The sequence below is a fragment of the Suricata suricatta genome, chromosome 1 (assembly GCF_006229205.1).
Source record: "Suricata suricatta isolate VVHF042 chromosome 1, meerkat_22Aug2017_6uvM2_HiC, whole genome shotgun sequence".
Classification (NCBI taxonomy): Eukaryota; Metazoa; Chordata; class Mammalia; order Carnivora; family Herpestidae; genus Suricata; species Suricata suricatta.
This window is the reverse complement of record NC_043700.1, coordinates 68,478,082-68,497,773: the sequence shown is the minus strand read 5'-3', so window position 1 is coordinate 68,497,773 and position 19,692 is coordinate 68,478,082. Positions and strand designations below refer to the sequence as shown.

The 19,692-nt window shown below is 36.3% G+C and overlaps 1 protein-coding gene across 3 annotated transcripts in view; it reads left to right on the top strand.

The window, feature by feature from the left end:
- The window catches only part of RBM46 (RNA binding motif protein 46), a 43,340-nt gene that overhangs the window by 203 nt on the left and 23,445 nt on the right, over positions 1-19,692 (top strand). For all 3 annotated transcript variants that reach the window (XR_003913679.1, XM_029952740.1, XM_029952808.1), the window contains exons 2-4: positions 11,814-11,975; positions 13,589-14,056; positions 14,577-15,359. Coding sequence is in view for 2 of the 3 variants with exons in the window: in XM_029952740.1 (XP_029808600.1) it covers positions 11,825-11,975; positions 13,589-14,056; positions 14,577-15,359 (1,402 nt within the window). In the remaining variant the exon portion in view is untranslated. The remainder of the gene's footprint in view (positions 1-11,813; positions 11,976-13,588; positions 14,057-14,576; positions 15,360-19,692) is intronic.

Here is a 19,692-nt window from a genome sequence, read left to right as displayed (position 1 = left end):
CCCCCCCCCCCCCCCCCCCCCCCCCCCCCCCCCCCCCCCCCCCCCCCCCCCCCCCCCCCCCCCCCCCCCCCGGGCCCTGCCCTCTCTCTCTTCTTTATTTCCGCTCTTCCCCGACGCCTTCCGGCCGCTTCCCACCCGCTGCCCTCCATGTTCTCCTAGCACTGCCTCCGTCGTCCGCCGCACGTCCAGGGCGCCTGGCGGTTGTTGCGCCCGCGCTTCCCCTGTAGAGCTTTGGACGACGTCCGGGGCATCCCGACTGCTGGGTGAGATTTGGCAATCACGCTGTCGTTTTCGTTGAGTTCTAGCTGGGGATGAGCCTCGTACTTTCCTCTGTCTTTGACTCTTTCTGTTTATTCCCCAAGTGCTGCCTTGTGTGTAGGGTCTTGAACTGTGCAAGACTGCGAGTGTGTGGGAAAGCTAACTGACCCCTTCTTCGCCGCGACACGCCGCGGCAGGCAGCCACGGACGGGAATACACGGCAGTAGTACCATTTGTGTTCCCTAAGGTCAGATAGTTTTAATTACAAATCTTTCACGTATTTTCTTTCGCGTCCTAGAAAGGCCACTGAACCTGGTGTCAGGAGACCTGGGATTTAATAATCCTTGCATTGATGTTAATTGTGAGATCCCTGGGAAGCCAGGGCCAATTTTTGGGGCACCAGTTGCCTTATATGTGAATTTAGTTCATGGTGAAGTTTCTTTAAACTCTCTCTTTACAATCTTGACGAATCTATAGCCTTTATAATAGGCGACGATTCTAATCTAGGTCAGTAGTGTAGAGGGACTATCAGGAGGAGCTTTTTAAGACTTGGCTTCTCCTTAGAAATCTGTTCCGCTTCGTGTTTGATAATGGCATTAGAACCAGGAAGCAGGAGGTGTTGAATGTATAAATAACATATTCACATTGGTTCTGGAATATTTTAGAAAAAAAATATTAGGCTACTGTGTTCCTATTTTAGATTTGATTTGTAATTCTCTGTTTGAAGTTCTTGATTTCTGGCCTTTTTAGAAATGTATTTTGTTAAATTAAATATGGTATTAAAGTTAGATAGTTTTAGATTTTGAACTAGAGATCTCTGTATGTTACTTTTGTTTTGGAGGCTTTAAGATAAAGCCTACTGCTTTCTAAAGAGGGTGAGATTGGTGACTCTCCTATGTGTCCTATACTTCTCTAAAGTAAGTTTTTAAAATATTTTGATTGAGATTGAGATTTCTTTAAATGTACTAAGTATAGAATTTGTTTCTAGACATTGTCTATTAAAAAGAGTCTTTAATGTGGGGTCTGGTCATTTGTTTCAACATGGCACCGTAGGTAATATATCTTTAAAAATACAAATTTAGAGACATGGATTGACCCAAAATATATGTAAGTAATTGCAGGGGTGGTTTGGATTGCACAAATCAGCCATTTAGAGTAAACTGTGAGTAACAGAAAAACAAACAAAACTATGTATTGATTAAATTCTACATTTTGGGTAAAATGGAAACCAAAGATATATTTGTCAGTTGTTTTATAGGCAATGAATAGCATACGTAAGGCAGGATATTAAACTAGTCTTATTTTTTCCTCATCCTTGCAGCATGTTTAAAAAACATAAATCTCCTACTTTTCTATTCTCCACATTGTATCAACATGATGTCTTTCCTTAGTATAATGGGCCAGTCTCATGTCCTATGGGATGTTTAGGCCATTAAGGTCCCTCTGGACTAAATTATGGAAAAGAGCCAGAGTTTATGAATGTCTGAAGGTTTGAGCCATAGCTCTTTTCAGTTATTAGTTTTGTGACCTTAAGCAAGTCTATTTATTTGCTCTTGATTTTCTATGTGTAAGGTCTAAGGTCCACTTGTAATTCTGATATTTTCTTAGTAGAAAATCTTCAGTGATAGTATAGTCAAAGCCTACTAGAGTAAAAACAGTCTTAAGTGGAGGAAAAAGGTAGTTATATCACTTAAAATGCTTTTTCTTGGAAAAAGGGAGAGAGAATTTTTTTATCTTTATTTTATTTTATTTTTAAAAATTTTAAATGTTTTTTTAAATTTATTTTTGAGAGAGAGAGAGAGAGAGAGAGAGACACGGCATGAGCAGGGGATAGTCAGAGAGGGAGACAGAATCTGAAGACAGGCTCCCGGCTCTGAGCCTCTCTGGAGGCTCATGATCTTGTGGTTCGTGGAAGGGAGAGAGAATCTTAAGCAGGCTCCACACTCAGTGTGGAGGCCGAAGTAGGGCTTCATTTCATGATCAAGAGTTTGATGCTCAACTGACTGAGCCACCCAGGCATCCCTAAATGCTTTTAATATTAAAATAGTGATAGAAAACATTGCCCCCCCCTTTTTTTTTTTATTAAAGACAAAAGGCTGAAAGTTGGTTTGGTTAATCTTTACCTCATTGATGGTTCTAATTGTCAAAGAGTACTTTAACTCTTATCAGAATCTGTTAATAACACATTTATTTATTGGATTTGATGTCACTTAAGTATGTTCCTAAAGTATTGTATAAGATACACAGCTGACAGTACAGACTTCCTAATTCTGCCATTTAATAAATATGTGAGGCCAGTAAATTAGAAGAATCTAAAAATGGTGGAAAGAGAACAGAGACAGTATCATCATAGTTCATTGTAGAAATCATAATAATCCTGTATATAATCATCATAATAACACAGAAAGGGGAATTGAGGAAACACTGAACAGCTTTTTTTACTTCTCTGGAGATGGCCTTTTACAGTGTAGCTTTATTCTTTAAAAAGAATATCACATATACTCTTCAGATGTAAAAAGATTTTTAAAGTAAAAAAAGAAAACCTAGTATTGTTGACAGTATGCTTGTTTTGAACCATCAGTATCATGCAGCTGTATAGAGCACTAATGGAATCTCTGTAGTTTTGGCCACCATACTTTTAAAAGAAAAAGAGACAGGACAACAAGGGAACCTAGGGAACATCAAACTACATCCTGTAAAGAATAGTTAAGGAGCATTTTCCAAATAATTTTATAGAAAGTTAATAGAAGTAGCAAGGAAAATTAGGGTGTCATGTTGAAATGTTTGAGAAACAGGAGTTAAAGTTGTAAGGTTTGTTTTAGCTGAAACTTTTCATATGCTAATGTTTGTTTTGATACTCTTAAGAGAGACATATAGTGACTCTCATGTTTTTAGGTATGGAACACATTTTTGAGTTCTGTTAATAGCCCCTAGAATAATATTCTAAGGGACATCATTTTAGGAAATGTTGGATTTAAGGAAGTTGTAATGTTTAGCTTGAAGAAGAAGAGAATAATTTTTCAAGGCAGTTATATGAAAGAGGCATGTTCAGTTTGGCCAGAAGGATAATATGACGATATATTTGTAAGAGTTTCAAGGGAAGAGATTATGATCCATTATAAGGGAGAACTTTCTTAAAGAGTTAACCAAGGTAAAATTGTTCTAGAGAATAGTGAGTTTCTTGTAAAAATTCAAGAATAAGGAAGGTGACTGCTTTGTACCAATATTGTAAAGGAGATGTGTACATCAGTCAGGTGGTTGAATGAGATGCTTTTTAAGGTCTCTAATAAATTTGAAATTATTTTATTTTATTAGAGGTTTTTCAAAAGTTTTTTTTTTTATTTTTGACTAATTATTTTCCCTCTAAGGTAATACAGTTTTTTGGTTTTTTAAGAAATACCATGCTGTAGTTTTCCAAAGAAGGCATAAATAATTGAGTAGTTGTTACAATAATGTTTAAAAGAAAAACTACTGATCTGAACAAATCTGGATTTGTTCTGGTTTTGCAATTTATATGACCTCAGCCAAATCACATCACTTTTTGGAGATCTCAGAGTATTTAATATCTGAAATGAAGGTAATATAAAGTAGAGCTTTAGGAGCCCAATATGTCAGAAGACAGTTTTGGAGATCTGTCCTACCAGTTTCCTAGCACTATAATTTTATCTTAGTCTCAATTTAATTTTGAAATGGAATAGAATAGTTCCTATCTCACAAAATTATTATAAGTACTAAATGAAATCATGTAAATAAACTGCCTGTCATTGTGCAGGGTATATAAGGTGCTAAATAAATGAATGCAGAAACAAACATAAAATGGAATTTCGCAGATGAGGAAAGTAAAGGTGAAGGTTGTAAAGTACTTTGTCAAAGATTTCTTGACTAAGCACTAGAACTCAGGCCTTCTCACACCCTTGTCCATTATTTTCAATGAAATCACAGTGTCCCTCCCTTTCTGTCTCATTCATTGAACGTTTATCACATATTAGGGTATGTACATGGTAGTAGAGATTTGGAAATAAAAGACTAGACGCTTCTTGATATCTGGCAGAGTTTAGGGGAGGAGGAGGTAGAAGGGATTGACAGAGAAGCACTCTGAGGTATGTTCTGTGATAGTAGAAATAGAGGGATGCCTAATTTAACATTGAGAACGGAGGATCATGGGGTGGTTTTTCTGGAAAATATTAGGAGTAGGAAAGGCAAAGAGTGAGAAAGGACTGTGGGAACAAGCTGCACAAACGCTGGTAGAACTGGCACATTTGACAGATGGCAAATAGGTAAGTATCGTTGTTGACATGTAGTAAGAAATGAAGTTGGAGAGGTAGGCTGGGCCTTTATGGCTTTTTAAAGAGTTTAGATTTTATATTTAAGGAACAGTGGGAAACCCCTGAAAGGGCTTCCTGCTTTTAATACAAGTAGCATATGTTTTTGACAGTCACACAGAGGTGAGAAGTTAAGGTACTTTGACTCCTCATTTCTACTTACCAATGATAACTACTGTTAAAGTTTCTTAGAAATTCTTAAAAAAATTTTGTATGCCTATAAAACATGTGAATGTATACATGAGTAACTTCAAGCAAACCATTCAGTTGGTAAACTAGTAAATATTGTTCTCCAGCATACTTTTTCTCATATATTTCTAAGATATTTTTGTATATTAGCACATGCAAATCTATAATATTCTCTAACAGTTGCATAATACTATAGTTTTTTTTTAAAGATTTTTGTTAAGTTATATATTTTGAGAGAGAGAAAGAACATAAGTGTGTGCACACATGCAATCTAGGGAGGAGCAAAGACATAGGGAGAGAGAGAGAGAGAATCCAAAGTAGGGTCGAGCCCAGTGCGGGGCTTGATCCCACCAATAACGAGATCACGACCTGAGCTGAAACCAAGAGTCAGATGCTTAATTGACTGAGCCACCCAGGTGCCCTACTATATCATATAAGTTTTTAATCAGTAAGTATTTTCTAGATTTTTGCTTTTATATGCAGTGTTTAAGTGCACATGCTTGTGCATATATTTTTACATATTTGTGCAACTATAGGTTAATTTTTTAGTAATTATGAAGTTTATATACATTTTAGATTTTGATAAATATTGCCAAATTTCCTCTAAGAAGATAATTCCAATTTAAAATGTACCTGTTAACAGTATATGAAGTCCTGGTAAGGATTTTTCTGAATTTTCTATTAGACTCATCATCCAGTAATAATTACTGAATATGTACTGTGCACCAAACACTATGGATAATAGAGAAAGTGTTCAAGGCAGATGAGAACTCTACCCTTTGCAGCCCAGAATTAAAAAGATAGAAAGTTGATAGGTGTTTTGTTTGGTCTGTATAATTTTCGTTACTGTTTTTATATTTGAAATAATTTTCAGTTGTTAGTTTTGTTTTATCTTTTTGACTGTGCAGTACTCTGTTTTTGAAGAACCATTAACCTCTTCAAGAGATATTGCCCCTGAAAATGCAGGCTTAAAATGTAGAAGGCACCTAACTGGATGATGATGATCATACTGTTTCATGGATTATAAACCCTTTTAAGGCAGCATCTATGCTTTGACTCTCTGTACTCAATTTTGGAAGGGATGGCAAAAGCCACTTGGTGCAGTAGTGCATCCTTTGCTTGAATCTCTACAGCATGTTTAGCCCATGTTTGAATACTTTCACTTGGTAGGCAGTCACCTTCCTATAGTATAGGAATATATGCTTATATAGTACACACACACACACCACATCTTTTTTATCCATTCACTTATCAGTGGACATCTAGGTTGCTTCCATATCTTTGTTACTGTAAATAATGCTGCAGTGAACATAGGGGGCGCATATATCTTTTTAAATTAGTGTTTTTGTTTTCTTCAGGTAAATATCCAGCATTGGAATTACTGGATCATATGTATAGTTCTATTTTAAGTTTTTGAGGAACCTCCATACATTTTCCACAGTGACAGCACCATTTTACACTCCCACCAGTTTTGTAGGTGTGGTGGTAAATTCAGCTCTTTGGTTCTCATTTTTAAAAAAAATTGAGATTTCATATAAAAATTTACAGATTTCTGGCTTCTCTCTTTAAAATGGGAAAATATAACTGGGCAAACTGGATTTGATCATGGAAACAGTTTACTAGAATTCAGTAGTCACTGTGATTTTCAAATGCTCCATAGCTCTTCGTAGAGTCTTGTCCTTGGCCTTTCTGTTCATTTGACATTTCTTCCCGGGGCCTTGTAGGCATTTGAGTTGGTCATTTAGTGGATAAAAAACTTACAATGTTCTAAACTGAACTCTGATCTTACCCTAAAATCTGTTCTAACTCTGCCTTCCTCATCTTTCTGCTTCTCATTGCTCTGGTGACTACTTTAGTGTTATCCTTGACTTCTTTGTTTATCTCACAGCCCATATCCAGTCTATCAGAAAATTCTGCTGGATATATCTTCAAAATATATCTGATATTGGGGACTACTTTTTTTCCCTTCACCAACCTCTCTGGTCCATGCCACTACCATCATCTCTCACCTGAGTTTTAGTTGTAATCATCTCTTTGGTCTCCGTGCTGCTACCTTTGCTCTTCTTTTGTTGCTTGTTAAAGTTTTTATTTTTAAGTAATCCCTACATCCAACATGGGGCTGGAACTCATGAATCCCTGAGATCAGGAGTCTCATGCTCTATCAACTGAGCCAGCCGGGCACCCCACTTCTTTTGGCTTTCCTACAATAACCAAATGATCCTTTTAAAAGGAAAGATCATATTACTCCTGTGTTCAAGAATCTACGGTGGCACCTCATTTAACTCAGAATAAAAGCTGAAGTCCTTCGTTACCAGACTTACAAGGTCTGTGTCCTATGGCAGCTTGTTACCTCTCTGACTTCATCTCCTTTTATTCTCAATCTCTGGCTTTCCCAGCCCAGTCTCCTTGCTGTAACTCTTGTGTGTCATGTACACTTCTACCTTGTACCTTTGTCCTCATTTTTTCCATTTGTGTGGAGTGCTCTTTCAACAACTGGATAGATAGGTTTCTTAATTCTTTGCTCAAATGTTACCTTCTTATTGAGGTCAGTACTAGTTATCTTATGTATTTATTTATTTAAAGTTTATTTATTTTGAGAGATCTAGAGAGAGTACGAGTAGGGGAGGGCCAGAGTGAGGGGGGAGAGAGAGAATCCCAAACAAGTTCCAGGCTGTCAGTGCAGAGCCTGATGTGGGGCTCGATCCCACAAACCATGAGATCATGACCTGAGTTGAAAGCAAGAGTGGGTCACTTAACCAAATCTGCCACCCAGGCACCCCATAGTTATCCTCTTTGAAATTGCACCCTGTCTTCTGTTTTCTGTTAATCCCTTCCATGTGCCCGATCCTTGCCCCCCCCCCACATTACCTTTTAACATATATTGCTTACTTAACTACTTTTATTATTGCTTGTTTTCTTCCACTGGCGAACAGGCTCTTCCAGGGAGGAAGTTTGCTCTTTTATTTACTGATGTATTCCAGACATAAGGAATAGTACCGGCACACTTTTTGTACTCAACAAACATTTGTTGAACAAGTGAATATATCTGAGTTTGCAATCCCTGGTCTGCTGTTTGTGTTTTTCTTATTATTAATTATTAATTTATTAGACAATATCTTATTAGAAGTTAATTTTAATTTATTTTCATATAGTAGAGAGTAAATGCATTTTTTTATGCTTTTTTATTTATTTTGTAGAGACAGAGACAGTGCGAGCAGGGGAGGGTCAGAGAGAGAGGGAGATACAGAATCTGAAGCAGACTCCAGGCTCTGAGCTAGCTGTCAGCACAGAGCCCGTCGCAGGGCTTGAACCCACGAACCATGAGATCATGACCTGAGCTGAAGCCGGATGCTTAACCGACTGAGCCACCCAGGCGCCCAGAGAGTAAATGCATTTGTAGTGCTTGTATGCAAAATACTGTTTTAAGCCCTTTATGCTTAATCCTGGCAACAACACAATGAGGTAGAAACTATCTACTTTTTAGGGACAAGGAAACTGAAGCCAAACTTACCTAGAGTCAGAGTTAGTATGGGGGAGAACCGGGATTTGCATTTAAGCCATTACTTAGGTACTTGAGTTTGTTCTTAACTATGACACCATGCTGCTCTTTTTTTATTTTTAAATTAGCCTTAACTGTGTGTGTTGCAGATCATCTTTCACTGTTTGTAATTTTCTGTCTTGATTTTGTTTTCTTTGCCTTCTAAAATAATAGTTAATATTTATGTAGTAAAAATAATACAGTAATATTTTCCCTTGAGGCTTTTTTGTTCATTTTTTAGAATGGCCTTCTTGATTCTAAGATTAAAACATAGTTGTACTCATTTTTTCCCTGAGTTTTGATTTGTAGTCACAACTTAAGATCAGATACCACTTTAACAAGCATCATGGAGATTTTGTTTGAAAGGCACAAGACTAAAACCTGTAACAACAGTTAGTAATCTAGTACTAATTCCAGTAAGAAATAATTGAGAACAGACTGTGGGGATGGACAGGAAAAGATTGATTTCCAGATCTATTCAGAGGTAAAATATGCAAGTGTTTGTGACTGGTAGCTGTGAGCCAAAGACTTTGGGTTAACTCAGACTGTGAAACTCTGTGACAGTTTGTAGGAGAAGGGAGTATGTTTGAGGTGGTATTATTTATTGGTTGAATGAATGAATTGATGAGATGTAAAACAGGAAGGAATGTAAACACGTTTAGGAGTTAAGATGACATTCAGTTTTGGATATGTTGAATTCAGGATGCCTGTTGAACATCTCATTGTCAATACATTCATTAGGCAGTTTGATAAATGAATCTTAGCTTCATAAAGAAAACTGGGCTAGTAAGTTTAAGGAAATAAGGTAGATAGATGACAGGTAGAAAGTATATGGATCCAGGGGTTACTTGTTTTCTTCAGGATTACTCCATTGAATGCAATATAATAGCTTGGAAAGAACTTTAAACACTAAAAAGATTGTATGTGTGTGGTGTGTGATTTGAATGTGTTTGTAGCTATAGTCACCGCTCAGAAAACATTTTACGAGGAGGAACTATAGAAGTCACATGACTAAGGTATATTAATTAAAAATTTCTGCATATTCCACTTGCATAAAACTCAGTTGGATGCTTCTTCATTTTTTGAGGGACTTTTTAAGGTAATGTTGTGGCCAAAGGTATGTCAAAATCATTTTCTTGGCAGGAGGAAATAATGAGATCAGGCAGACCTGGGATTGAATTCTCTCTGGGCTGCTTTCTTTCCCTGTAATACTGGATATTTTACCTTTGTTAGTTAGCCTCCGTTTTTTCATCTGTGGAAATAGTATTTTCTTTTAGCAAGGTTGAGACTTCCTTTTAGTAGTTGTAGAAACTAGAGATAATGTGTAGAAATTCCGTGGCTTTATAATAGGTTACTAAATAAACTGAACCTCTTCTGAGTCTTATTCTTAGCCTAATTCTATCTGGTGTCATACTTTTGTTCTGAAATCAGTTACTTAAATATCTGAACTTTAAGCTTTAGCTATTTATAGATGTTTAATGATTCTAAAGGTTCCAATATATGCATAAAATTAGTATTTGTGCTAATATTCATAAAAGCTATGAGATAGGCAGTATTATCCTCATTTTATTTATTTTTAAAACCTTTTAAATGTTTATTTATTTATTTTGAGACAGAGTGAGAGCAAGTTGGGGAGGGGCAGAGAGAGAAGGACAGAGAGAATCCCAAGCAGGCTCTGTGCTATCAGGACAGAGTCCAACATGAGATCATGACCTGAGCTGAAATAAAAAATTGGCCTCTTAACCATCTGAGCCACCCAGGTGCCCCATTATTCACATTTTAAAGATGAGGAAATTAAGTTATAGAAGGGCTAAGTAAATTACTCAAAATTTTAGCTGGTAAGCAAAAAACGATTTGAATCCTAGCAGTCTGGCTTCAGAGCTGTTGTGCTATACTAAGTACTACTGAGTATAACTACAGGGACAGTTTCACTTACTTGAGAACAGTGATTCTTTGGTGATGTCTTCTCCATTCCCACCCTCTATCCACTATAGAGATGCAAATACTCTTCCCTAGGTATGTGTCTACCGTATCACACCCCCACCCAACCTTTAAGAAAATGTACACAATGTTTCTGAGAAAAGCAAAAACAAAATCAGTGTGGGTCCGTGAAAAATTAAGATGTGCTCCTCTCTAGTATTAGTCAAAACTAACCTTTATTTGGCATTAGGTAATTCTAACAAGCCTTTTACATCGTTGCCTCATTGAATCCTAACAGCAACCTTGCAATAACTTATATTGGTACTCCCATTTAAAATTTTTTTTATGTTTATTTATTTTTGAGAGAGACAACATGAATGGGGGAGGGGCAGAGAGAAAGAGAGGGAGACACATAATCCTTATTATCAGGCTCCAGGCTCTGAGCTGTCAGCATAGAGCTCAACATGGGTTTGAACTTACGACTGTAAGATCATGACCTGAGCTGCTTAACCGACTGAGCCACCCAGGTGCCCCAGTCCTCCCCATTTTATAATAAGCAAAGAAACAATGAGCTGATCAAGTTTGTACAGCCAGAAGATGGCAGAGCTAAGTCTGAAATTAAGGTACTGTGGGTAAAAATTTCATGCTTTTTGAAATGCTGTGCTATAGTGATTAGGTTTCCATTATAATTACCAAAGTTCTGTTGAAAGACAAAATGGCTTTCCTCGTGCATTTCCCATACTGTGGATTTTAAGTTTTGTATTTGTTCATAGTAACACCAAATGAGAGAGAAGTAAAATTAAGAAACAGAAAATAATCTTCGAGATCAGTGTTAATTTTCTGACAACCTAAGGACATGGTAATTAAGTTCATTAAAAAAACGAAACACATTTTTATGTACAGTGGTCAGCAGAGATCTTAGATTCTTTCTAGCTCCTCCCCACGCCCTGATGTAATTCTTAAGCTGATGCTAGTTGGAAATGACAGTAGTTCCTATTTCTGCTCGGAATACAAGTGGTTATGGTACCTGTGTTCTTGAGTAGCTTCCTTTAGGATCAGGGAGGGACTGGTTTGAAATTCTGTTTACTTCAAGTGTCTGTTCAATTTCTGAGAACTGTTGGAGTTCTTAGAGATTGTTGACAACATGAGCTATATTTGCATTAGGCTACATTTACCTGAAAAATATAAGGCACAGTAAAATCCACTTGGCCTGTATGATAAAATAATTAAACCTTGGGCCGTATAGACCAGCAGTGATCGTGTATTCACTGATGGCAGTATATTTATTTTGTTACTCCTTCTGATTTCTTTTTTCTTCTCTAACTCCTTTTCGCTTATTTGTGTTTTTTTCTCTTTCTTATGTTTGCCTCCCTTTCTTGTAGCTTAGACCTTCTAAAGGTACTGCTTAATCAGAGACTTTAAATGGAGTTTCTAGCTTCCACTGTAGAGCAGAACTTTGTGGGCAGGACCGCCGTGATCACCAGATGTTAGCAGCCACAGTTTTTGGTTTCCTGCAACTCAGAGAAATCCTTCATAGATCCCTGGTGCTTCCTGTTGTAAACACTGTTTTTTGTATTTTGTTTTAGGAACTACAGCCATGAATGAAGAAAACATAGATGGGACAAATGGATGCAGTAAAGTTAGAACTGGTACTCAGAATGAAGCAGCCTTACTTGCTTTGATGGAAAAGACTGGCTACAACATGGTTCAAGAAAATGGGCAAAGGAAATTTGGTGGTCCTCCCCCAGGTGTGGATGTATTATGTTCAAAAAACTTGAATCTCTTTTTTTGTCTTTATTTTATTTTGAGAGACAGAGAGTGAGTGGGGGGAGGGGCAGAGAGAGAGAGGGAGAGACAGAATCCGAAGCAGGCGCCAGGCTCTGAGCTGTCAGCACAGAGCCTGACGCAGGGCTTGAACCCACGGACTGTGAGATCATGACCTGAGCCAAAGTCAGATGATTAGCTGACTGAGCCACCCAAGTGCCCCTCCGGCTTTGTTTTTCAAGATTGCTTTGGCTATTTGGGATCTTTTGTGGTTCCATTCAAATTTTAAGATTGATTGTTCTAGCTCTGTGAAAAATACTGGTGATATTTTGATAAGGACCATATTGAATGTGTAGATTGCTTTGGGTAGTAGGAACATTTTAACAAAATTTTTATTCCAATCCATGAGCATGGAATGCTTTTCCATTTCTTGTGTCCTCTTCAATTTCCTTTATAAGTGTTCTATAGTTTTCAGAGCACAGGTCTTTTATCTCTTTGCTTAGATTAATTCCTTGGTATCTTGTGGTTTTTGGTGGAATTGTAAATGGGATCTATACCTTGATTTCTTTCTCTATTTTTATGTTTTTTTTTTAAATTTATTTTTGAGAGACAGAGAGAGACAGTGCAAGCAGGGAAGGGTCAGAGAGAGAGGGAGATACAGAATCCGATGCAGGCCCCAGGCTCTGAGCTAGCTGTCAGCACAGAGCCCAATGCGGGGCTCGAACCTCGAAATCATGACGTGAGCCGAAGTCAGACACTTAACCGACTGAGCCACCCAGGCACCCCTGATTTCTCTTTCTTCTTCATTATTGTTGTATAGAAATGCAACAGATTTCTGTATGTTGATTTTATATCCTGTGTCTTTGCTGAATTTGTTTATCGGTTCTAATAATGTTTTGGTGGAGTCTTTTGATTTTCCAGGTTGGGTTTATAAAGAGGTCAGGATTGGGTTACTGGAGAAAAGAGGTATTCTAGCTATTAAAGGAGAGGTCATTTGGGGAGGATTTTGAAAGAGCAGTGAGTACAGGAGTGGTATTTATACTAGAGGCAAACCAGATGCAAACAGCCAAATAAATATGTTTTGCTTTTCTATTAGTAGTCAGTGCAGTTTCTTTGCTCAGCGCCCTCCCATTAGCTTTCTATCACATCTAAAATAAAATCTTGGCCTCTGGTCAGTGGTAGTGACTACCACTTTAATACTGCTGCAAGTACATTAGTCATACAGGCCTGTGTGCCCTTTGTTGTTCTAATGTATAAAGCACTTGCTTTTTCTTAATGATATATGCTCAGAGCTTATTACCTCATTTCATACAGGTCTCTGCTTAAATGTCCTGTGCTCAGAGATTTATCTGACTGCTAAAAATACCAACTCTTTTCTGGCTTTATTATTTTTTTTTCATAGCCTTTATCAGTCATTGTCTGTGTTCTCTGTTGAACATAAGCCTTATAAAGGAAAGGTCTTCTATTTTGTTCACTGTTGTATCCTCTACATCTAGAATAGTGCGCAGCACATAGAAGGCGCTGGAAATCTGTGGAATGAATGAATCATTGAATAGTGCATCTAAATATCTTACTATAATTTATTTTTGTCTTACAGGTTGGGAAGGTCCACCTCCACCTAGAGGCTGTGAAGTTTTTGTAGGAAAAATACCTCGTGATATGTATGAAGATGAGTTAGTTCCTGTATTTGAAAGAGCTGGGAAGATATATGAATTTCGACTTATGATGGAATTTAGTGGTGAAAATCGAGGTTATGCTTTTGTGATGTATACTACAAAAGAAGAAGCCCAGTTAGCCATCAGAATTCTTAATAATTATGAGATTCGACCAGGGAAGTTTATAGGTGTGTGTGTAAGCTTAGATAATTGCAGGCTATTTATTGGAGCTATTCCTAAGGAAAAGAAGAAAGAAGAAATTTTGGATGAAATGAAGAAAGTTACAGAAGGAGTTGTAGATGTCATTGTTTATCCAAGTGCTACTGATAAGACCAAAAATCGCGGTTTTGCATTTGTTGAATACGAATCCCACAGAGCTGCTGCTATGGCTAGGAGAAAACTAATTCCAGGTAAATTTGTCCTTTTAAAGGCTTATATTTTCGTATTAGGCTTATTATAAATATGGAAAAATGGCAGCACTTCATAGATCGATATCTTGAAAATATGTAATGCCCTTAAAGAGGAATAGAGATGTTTTGCACAAGGAAGTAAAATAAATGCTTCTAAAAAACAAGAAGTTGTTCTTTTCAAAGACATCTTTATCTGTAATAATATGCTAATTTACTGATTATATACACTTTTATTGTTGTTTGATAAAAATCCAAAGGACAGACCTAATTCTTCTGATAAAGGCCTATTTTTGAATTGTATTTGTTCTTTGTTCTTATTCTTAAAATGAGTTCAACCGTAAGTTCTGGCTGGGTTGCCTTAATAAAAACTTCCATGTGAGTTTTCTTGTGAGAAACTAATGTTTAACCAAATATACTGATGGATATTTGAGTTCCTAGTTCTTTGGAGAAATTTTTACTTCATAGCTTTTGACTCTTAGTTGTTTTAACTTTCTTCAGGTTAATTTATTATTTTTTACAGGTACATTCCAATTGTGGGGCCATACTATTCAGGTAGATTGGGCTGACCCAGAGAAAGAGGTTGATGAGGAAACCATGCAGAGAGTTAAAGTTCTCTATGTAAGAAATTTAATGATCTCAACTACAGAGGAAACAATTAAAGCAGAATTCAACAAATTCAAACCTGGTGCAGTTGAACGAGTAAAGAAACTCAGAGATTATGCTTTTGTTCACTTTTTCAACCGAGAAGATGCAGTAGCTGCTATGTCTGTTATGAATGGAAAATGCATTGATGGAGCAAGTATTGAGGTAACACTGGCAAAACCAGTAAATAAAGAAAACACTTGGAGACCGCATCTTAATGGTCAAATTAGCCCTAATTCTGAAAACCTGATTGTGTTTGCTAACAAAGAAGAGAGCCACCCAAAAACTCTAGGCAAGCCACCGACTCTTCCAGCTCGTCTCAATGGTCAGCATAGCCCAAGCCCTCCTGAAATAGAAAGATGCACTTACCCATTTTTTCCTGGAACAAAGCTTACTCCAATTAGTATGTATTCTCTAAAATCCAATCATTTCAATTCTGCAGTAATGCATTTGGATTATTACTGCAACAAAAATAATTGGGCACCACCAGAATATTATTTATATTCAACAACAAGTCAAGATGGGAAAGTACTCTTGGTATATAAAATTGTTATTCCTGCTATTGCAAATGGATCCCAGAGTTACTTTATGCCAGACAAACTCTGTACTACCTTAGAAGATGCAAAGGAACTGGCAGCCCAGTTTACACTACTTCATTTGGGTAAGTTTAAAAATACTTTAATATTGTAGAGTATGAAATTAGGAAATCTTATTATAAATTATTTTGAACTCAACAGTGATATTTAACATAAATTTCACTTCAGTTTTATGAATTCATGGTAAATTTTGTTGAGACTTTTCTCATGTATAGTATTTTTGTATTTAGCTTTTTAAACTTTAGTTAGGGGAGAATTTGGTTTTGATTCACTTTATAGAGTTCATGATCCTGTTTCATTAATTTATTGTTTTTGTAATAACTACTCCTCATTTGAAATAATTTCTATGTAAGGTATAAGATGTTATTTAAACCAGTTTCTAAGTAATTTGTCCCTGCATCTTTGGTGAAGTCTACACAGTAATCATTTTGGGGAGTAGGGGTAGGTAAAATCAGAGGTATTTCACATGGGTCATGTGTAGATTCAGCCTTATGCTCACCAATCTGGAAATTTGTCATTACTCATGAAAGACCAAAAGCATCACTAAGAGATGTTTATGACCATTCTCTTCTTTAATTTTGTGCTTTTAAAAAAGTAAGTTTTTCTAAAGCGTTTGAGGGATCATTAAGAAAGCTTTGGGCCATATGGTAACAAAATATTTGGTATTGTAAAGGAAGAGATTTGATATCACTCTGGTATTTTCCTGGTTCTGTTTTTTATTTTGTTAGCCTTCTATCACCGGTTTTTCTCAGGTTTTTTTTTTTTTTTTTAACGCAGCTATAGATTTTAGTTGGTGATTATTTTGTGCCTCAGATAATACTAGAATAATAGTGGTTTCTTGAAAATAACAATAAAAAGGAAAAGTCTCTTACTAGGGATTATAATTATTTCTTGATTATAATTGTCAAATCTTAGCTTAAAATTGATTTGTTATATAGTTGCAGAACCATATAGTACTAAAGCTTATATCTATTTAAAATTGGTATTGTCAAATTTGTAAAGAGAAGGCAGCCTAAAAAGAAAAACATTTTCAAGCGAGAGGGAATTTTATACATTGCTTAGATTGATTTTATTCAGTGCTTATTCATTATAGCCACTCCACTGGTATGCATATTTTTAGGAGATTCTGATAATCAGAATTTTAAGGCTTATGGTAGGGTTTCTTTGAAAGAAACTTGTCAGTTATGTCCTCAATTATTAGCTGGAAATATTTGGGAATTTTACTGTCATACAACTTAATAAATTCTTATGTATGATTTTCACTAATACACAAAATTTCTGTTTTTTCATTTAATAAATAGAAATTTAAAGATAATTTTTTATGGACATTTTAAGTTTAAAGATAAAATTATATGGACAGCAAATAATTCAAATTAGGGTTCTTAGAGAAAAATGGATTAGATTATTTTTTTGGAATGGAATATAGATAATTAGTTGCTGAGCAAGATTTTCCTAGGATGCTTGTGTCTGACCTAAGATGATATTGCTGAAGCATACTTCTGTTCCTGCTCATTTCTCCTAACAAATTTATCTTCATTTAAATTTCCAAGATTCTTAAAATTTAATTCTAATTTATGTCAGATTTTCTATTTAGATGTGGTTTGCCCATCTTGTTATCCCATAAAGATGATCAGGTATTATATGGAACCAGAGGGTTTTCATCAGCTTTTAATTCCATTATTAAGATGGTTTTTACTTGAGTCCTAGGACCATAATTAACTTGTATTGACCTTATAGTTCCCAGAGAAAACCCCTATTCAGGTATAGTATTCCCAACTTGATTATGTTATTTAGGGATAAAATTAGCTTTAATAAATGAAATACGTAGAGGGCACAGTTTGCTTTAGTCATCTATGTCAGATTTTATCAACCTTATCTAAAAGCTACTTATAAAACATGGGACAATTTGTGTTTCATATATTTTCTCAGTTTCTAATTACCATCAGAGAGAAGACCCAAGACCCAGTTATATGCCAACACTTTTGATTAAACACAAAGGCTTGTTTGGATGCTCCACACAAGGCTTCAGTCCTTGTCTATAGGAAATAACATAAAAATCCTTATTGCAGTTGACTACAAGTATGAGCGAAGGTTGAGTTAGGAGCAACTGTTAGAGGAGAAGGAGGGGTAGAATTTAGGGAAGTGTAAGACTCAGAAATTGGGTCTAGGGATCTTGGATTAGAAAACACATGCCTGTCATTTGGAGGTTATTAAAATAAGACAGGAACTGTACACAGCCAGGATGTTACATGTTGCTATATGGGAGTTAAGGATATAGACTGAATATTGTTGTGGCAATATTCTGGTTTGCTTTTTACTTCTGTTAATATTGGAGCCTCTGGGCTTTAAAGAGTTGATGCCTTTTTGGGTATAAATTCCTATATCTAAAGGTTGCAAGCTTTTATTGGGTGGCTAAAGGTTGAGGCCAGTTGGTGGTGGTGGTGTTCTTAGAGGGGGTGGTATGTTTTTCATATCCTGCTAAATATTTATGTGTTTCAAGCATTGGATTTTTCTGCCATCTTGAGAGGTTGCTATTGGTTCCTCAAATAGAGTTCATCGCGTATTGAATCACCTTTTGGCTTTATTTTCTTAAATAATTTGAATCTACTTTTCTAGATTTAACTACTATTTTTTTTAAAATTTTTATGTCTTTTATTTGATTTTGAGAGAGAGAGAGAGAGAGACAGTGCAAGCAGGGAAGGGTCAGAGAGAGAGGGAGACACAGAATCTGAAGCAGGTTCCAGGCTCTGAGCTAGCTGTCAGCACAGAGCCCAATGCAGGGCTCGAACCCACGAACCGTGAGATCATGACCTGAGCTGAAGCCGGCTGCTTAACCGACCTAGCCACCCAGGCACCCCTTAACTACTATTTTAAGATGTTTCCTTAGGTGTAGTAATTTATTCTTTCCTTTCTTTTTTTTTTTTTTAGTTTGCTTCACTTTGTATCAATTTAATGCTATTTTTAGCATTATTCAATCTTACCTTGATGATCTTTGACTATTATATGTGATATAGTTATTTACCTTTTTATTTCAGAGTTCTATAAAAATGTACTTCTAATATCCTCATCATTTTGGTATTATCATGCCCACTTTTGAAGTTTGAAAAATAAAAGAGAAAAAAATTAGCCTTTAGTTATTTAGTTAAATGATTATCGTTGGTATTAGGAGGAAAATAGAAGTTTTCTTAAAGGATTAACAGGCATTTAAATGAGCCCTAGAAATTAAAGCGTTTACTTCTAGTGAGTATTTAGTGATCTTATCAAAACCCCAAAAGTTTTTGATGGGTAGTACTTTAAAATCAGTTTTTCAAAATTTTTGAATTTTTTGGTCCCATTTAAAGTGAGCTCTATTTTAAGCAAAATACCACTAACAGAAAAAAAAAAGCTGAAATCTGGGATTAGTGCCAAAATCAAACCCTCAATTTTTGTTTGTTTTGTTTTGGTTTTCTTACTTTGAAGTTGGAGGCTATTTTCATCTTCATAATGTCAAAGAATGACCTCCATAACCTCACTTGAAACTGATCACCCAACGAAAGAGATAAGAAATTGTCACCATTTTATATTTAGGAACCTATACAAAGTGGATACTCAGTGGGTTTAATCCTTGTACGCCAAGAGATAGGTTCTATTCTACATATTTGATATATGGAGAAATCATGTGTCATTCAGATTTTTTATCTGCTTAATAATGGATTAGAATATTGGTGTGAATAATTTTGCTTTTCCTGAAACTGTGCCTCTGTTTTGAATATGGGCCTTCCAATTTTGCCACTGCTTTCCCTTGGAGGATTCCTCGCCACCTAGGGATAAGCAGAAATCGAGGAAATAAAGGAAAGTGCTGGAGAATTCTTACTGTAAGAAGGGAGATAGCCTCAATGTGTATTGACAATTCATTTTGTTAAATAATGAACAATGAATCGAAGGCAAGCCATTTATTTTCCTGTTTCCATGTTTGTATAATACTGATGCACATGGCAGTTTTTTACTTGTATGACTACATAAAGCTTTCGAACAGGAGTGAAGAACCTCTTGTCACAGACCAGCTTGTGCCATTAACTTTCATTTGACCTGTGTACTATTTTGGTATGACTGATAAAGTTCATTTTATTTTTTTTGAGTGATAAAACTTTATTTCTCACTGAAGAAATTCAGTTAAAGAACCAATTTTTGGGGGCGCCTGCATGGCTCAGTCGGTTGAGCATCTGACTGGCTCAGTCGGTTGAGCATCTGACTGGCTCAGATAATGATCTCACGGTTTGTGAGTTTGAGCCCTGTGATGGGTTCTGTGCTGACAGCTCAGAGCCTGGACCGTGCTTCGGATTCTGTGTCTCATTCTCTCTCTGCCCCTCTCCCACTTGTGTTCTGTCTCTGTCTCTCAAAAATAAGTAAATGTAAAAA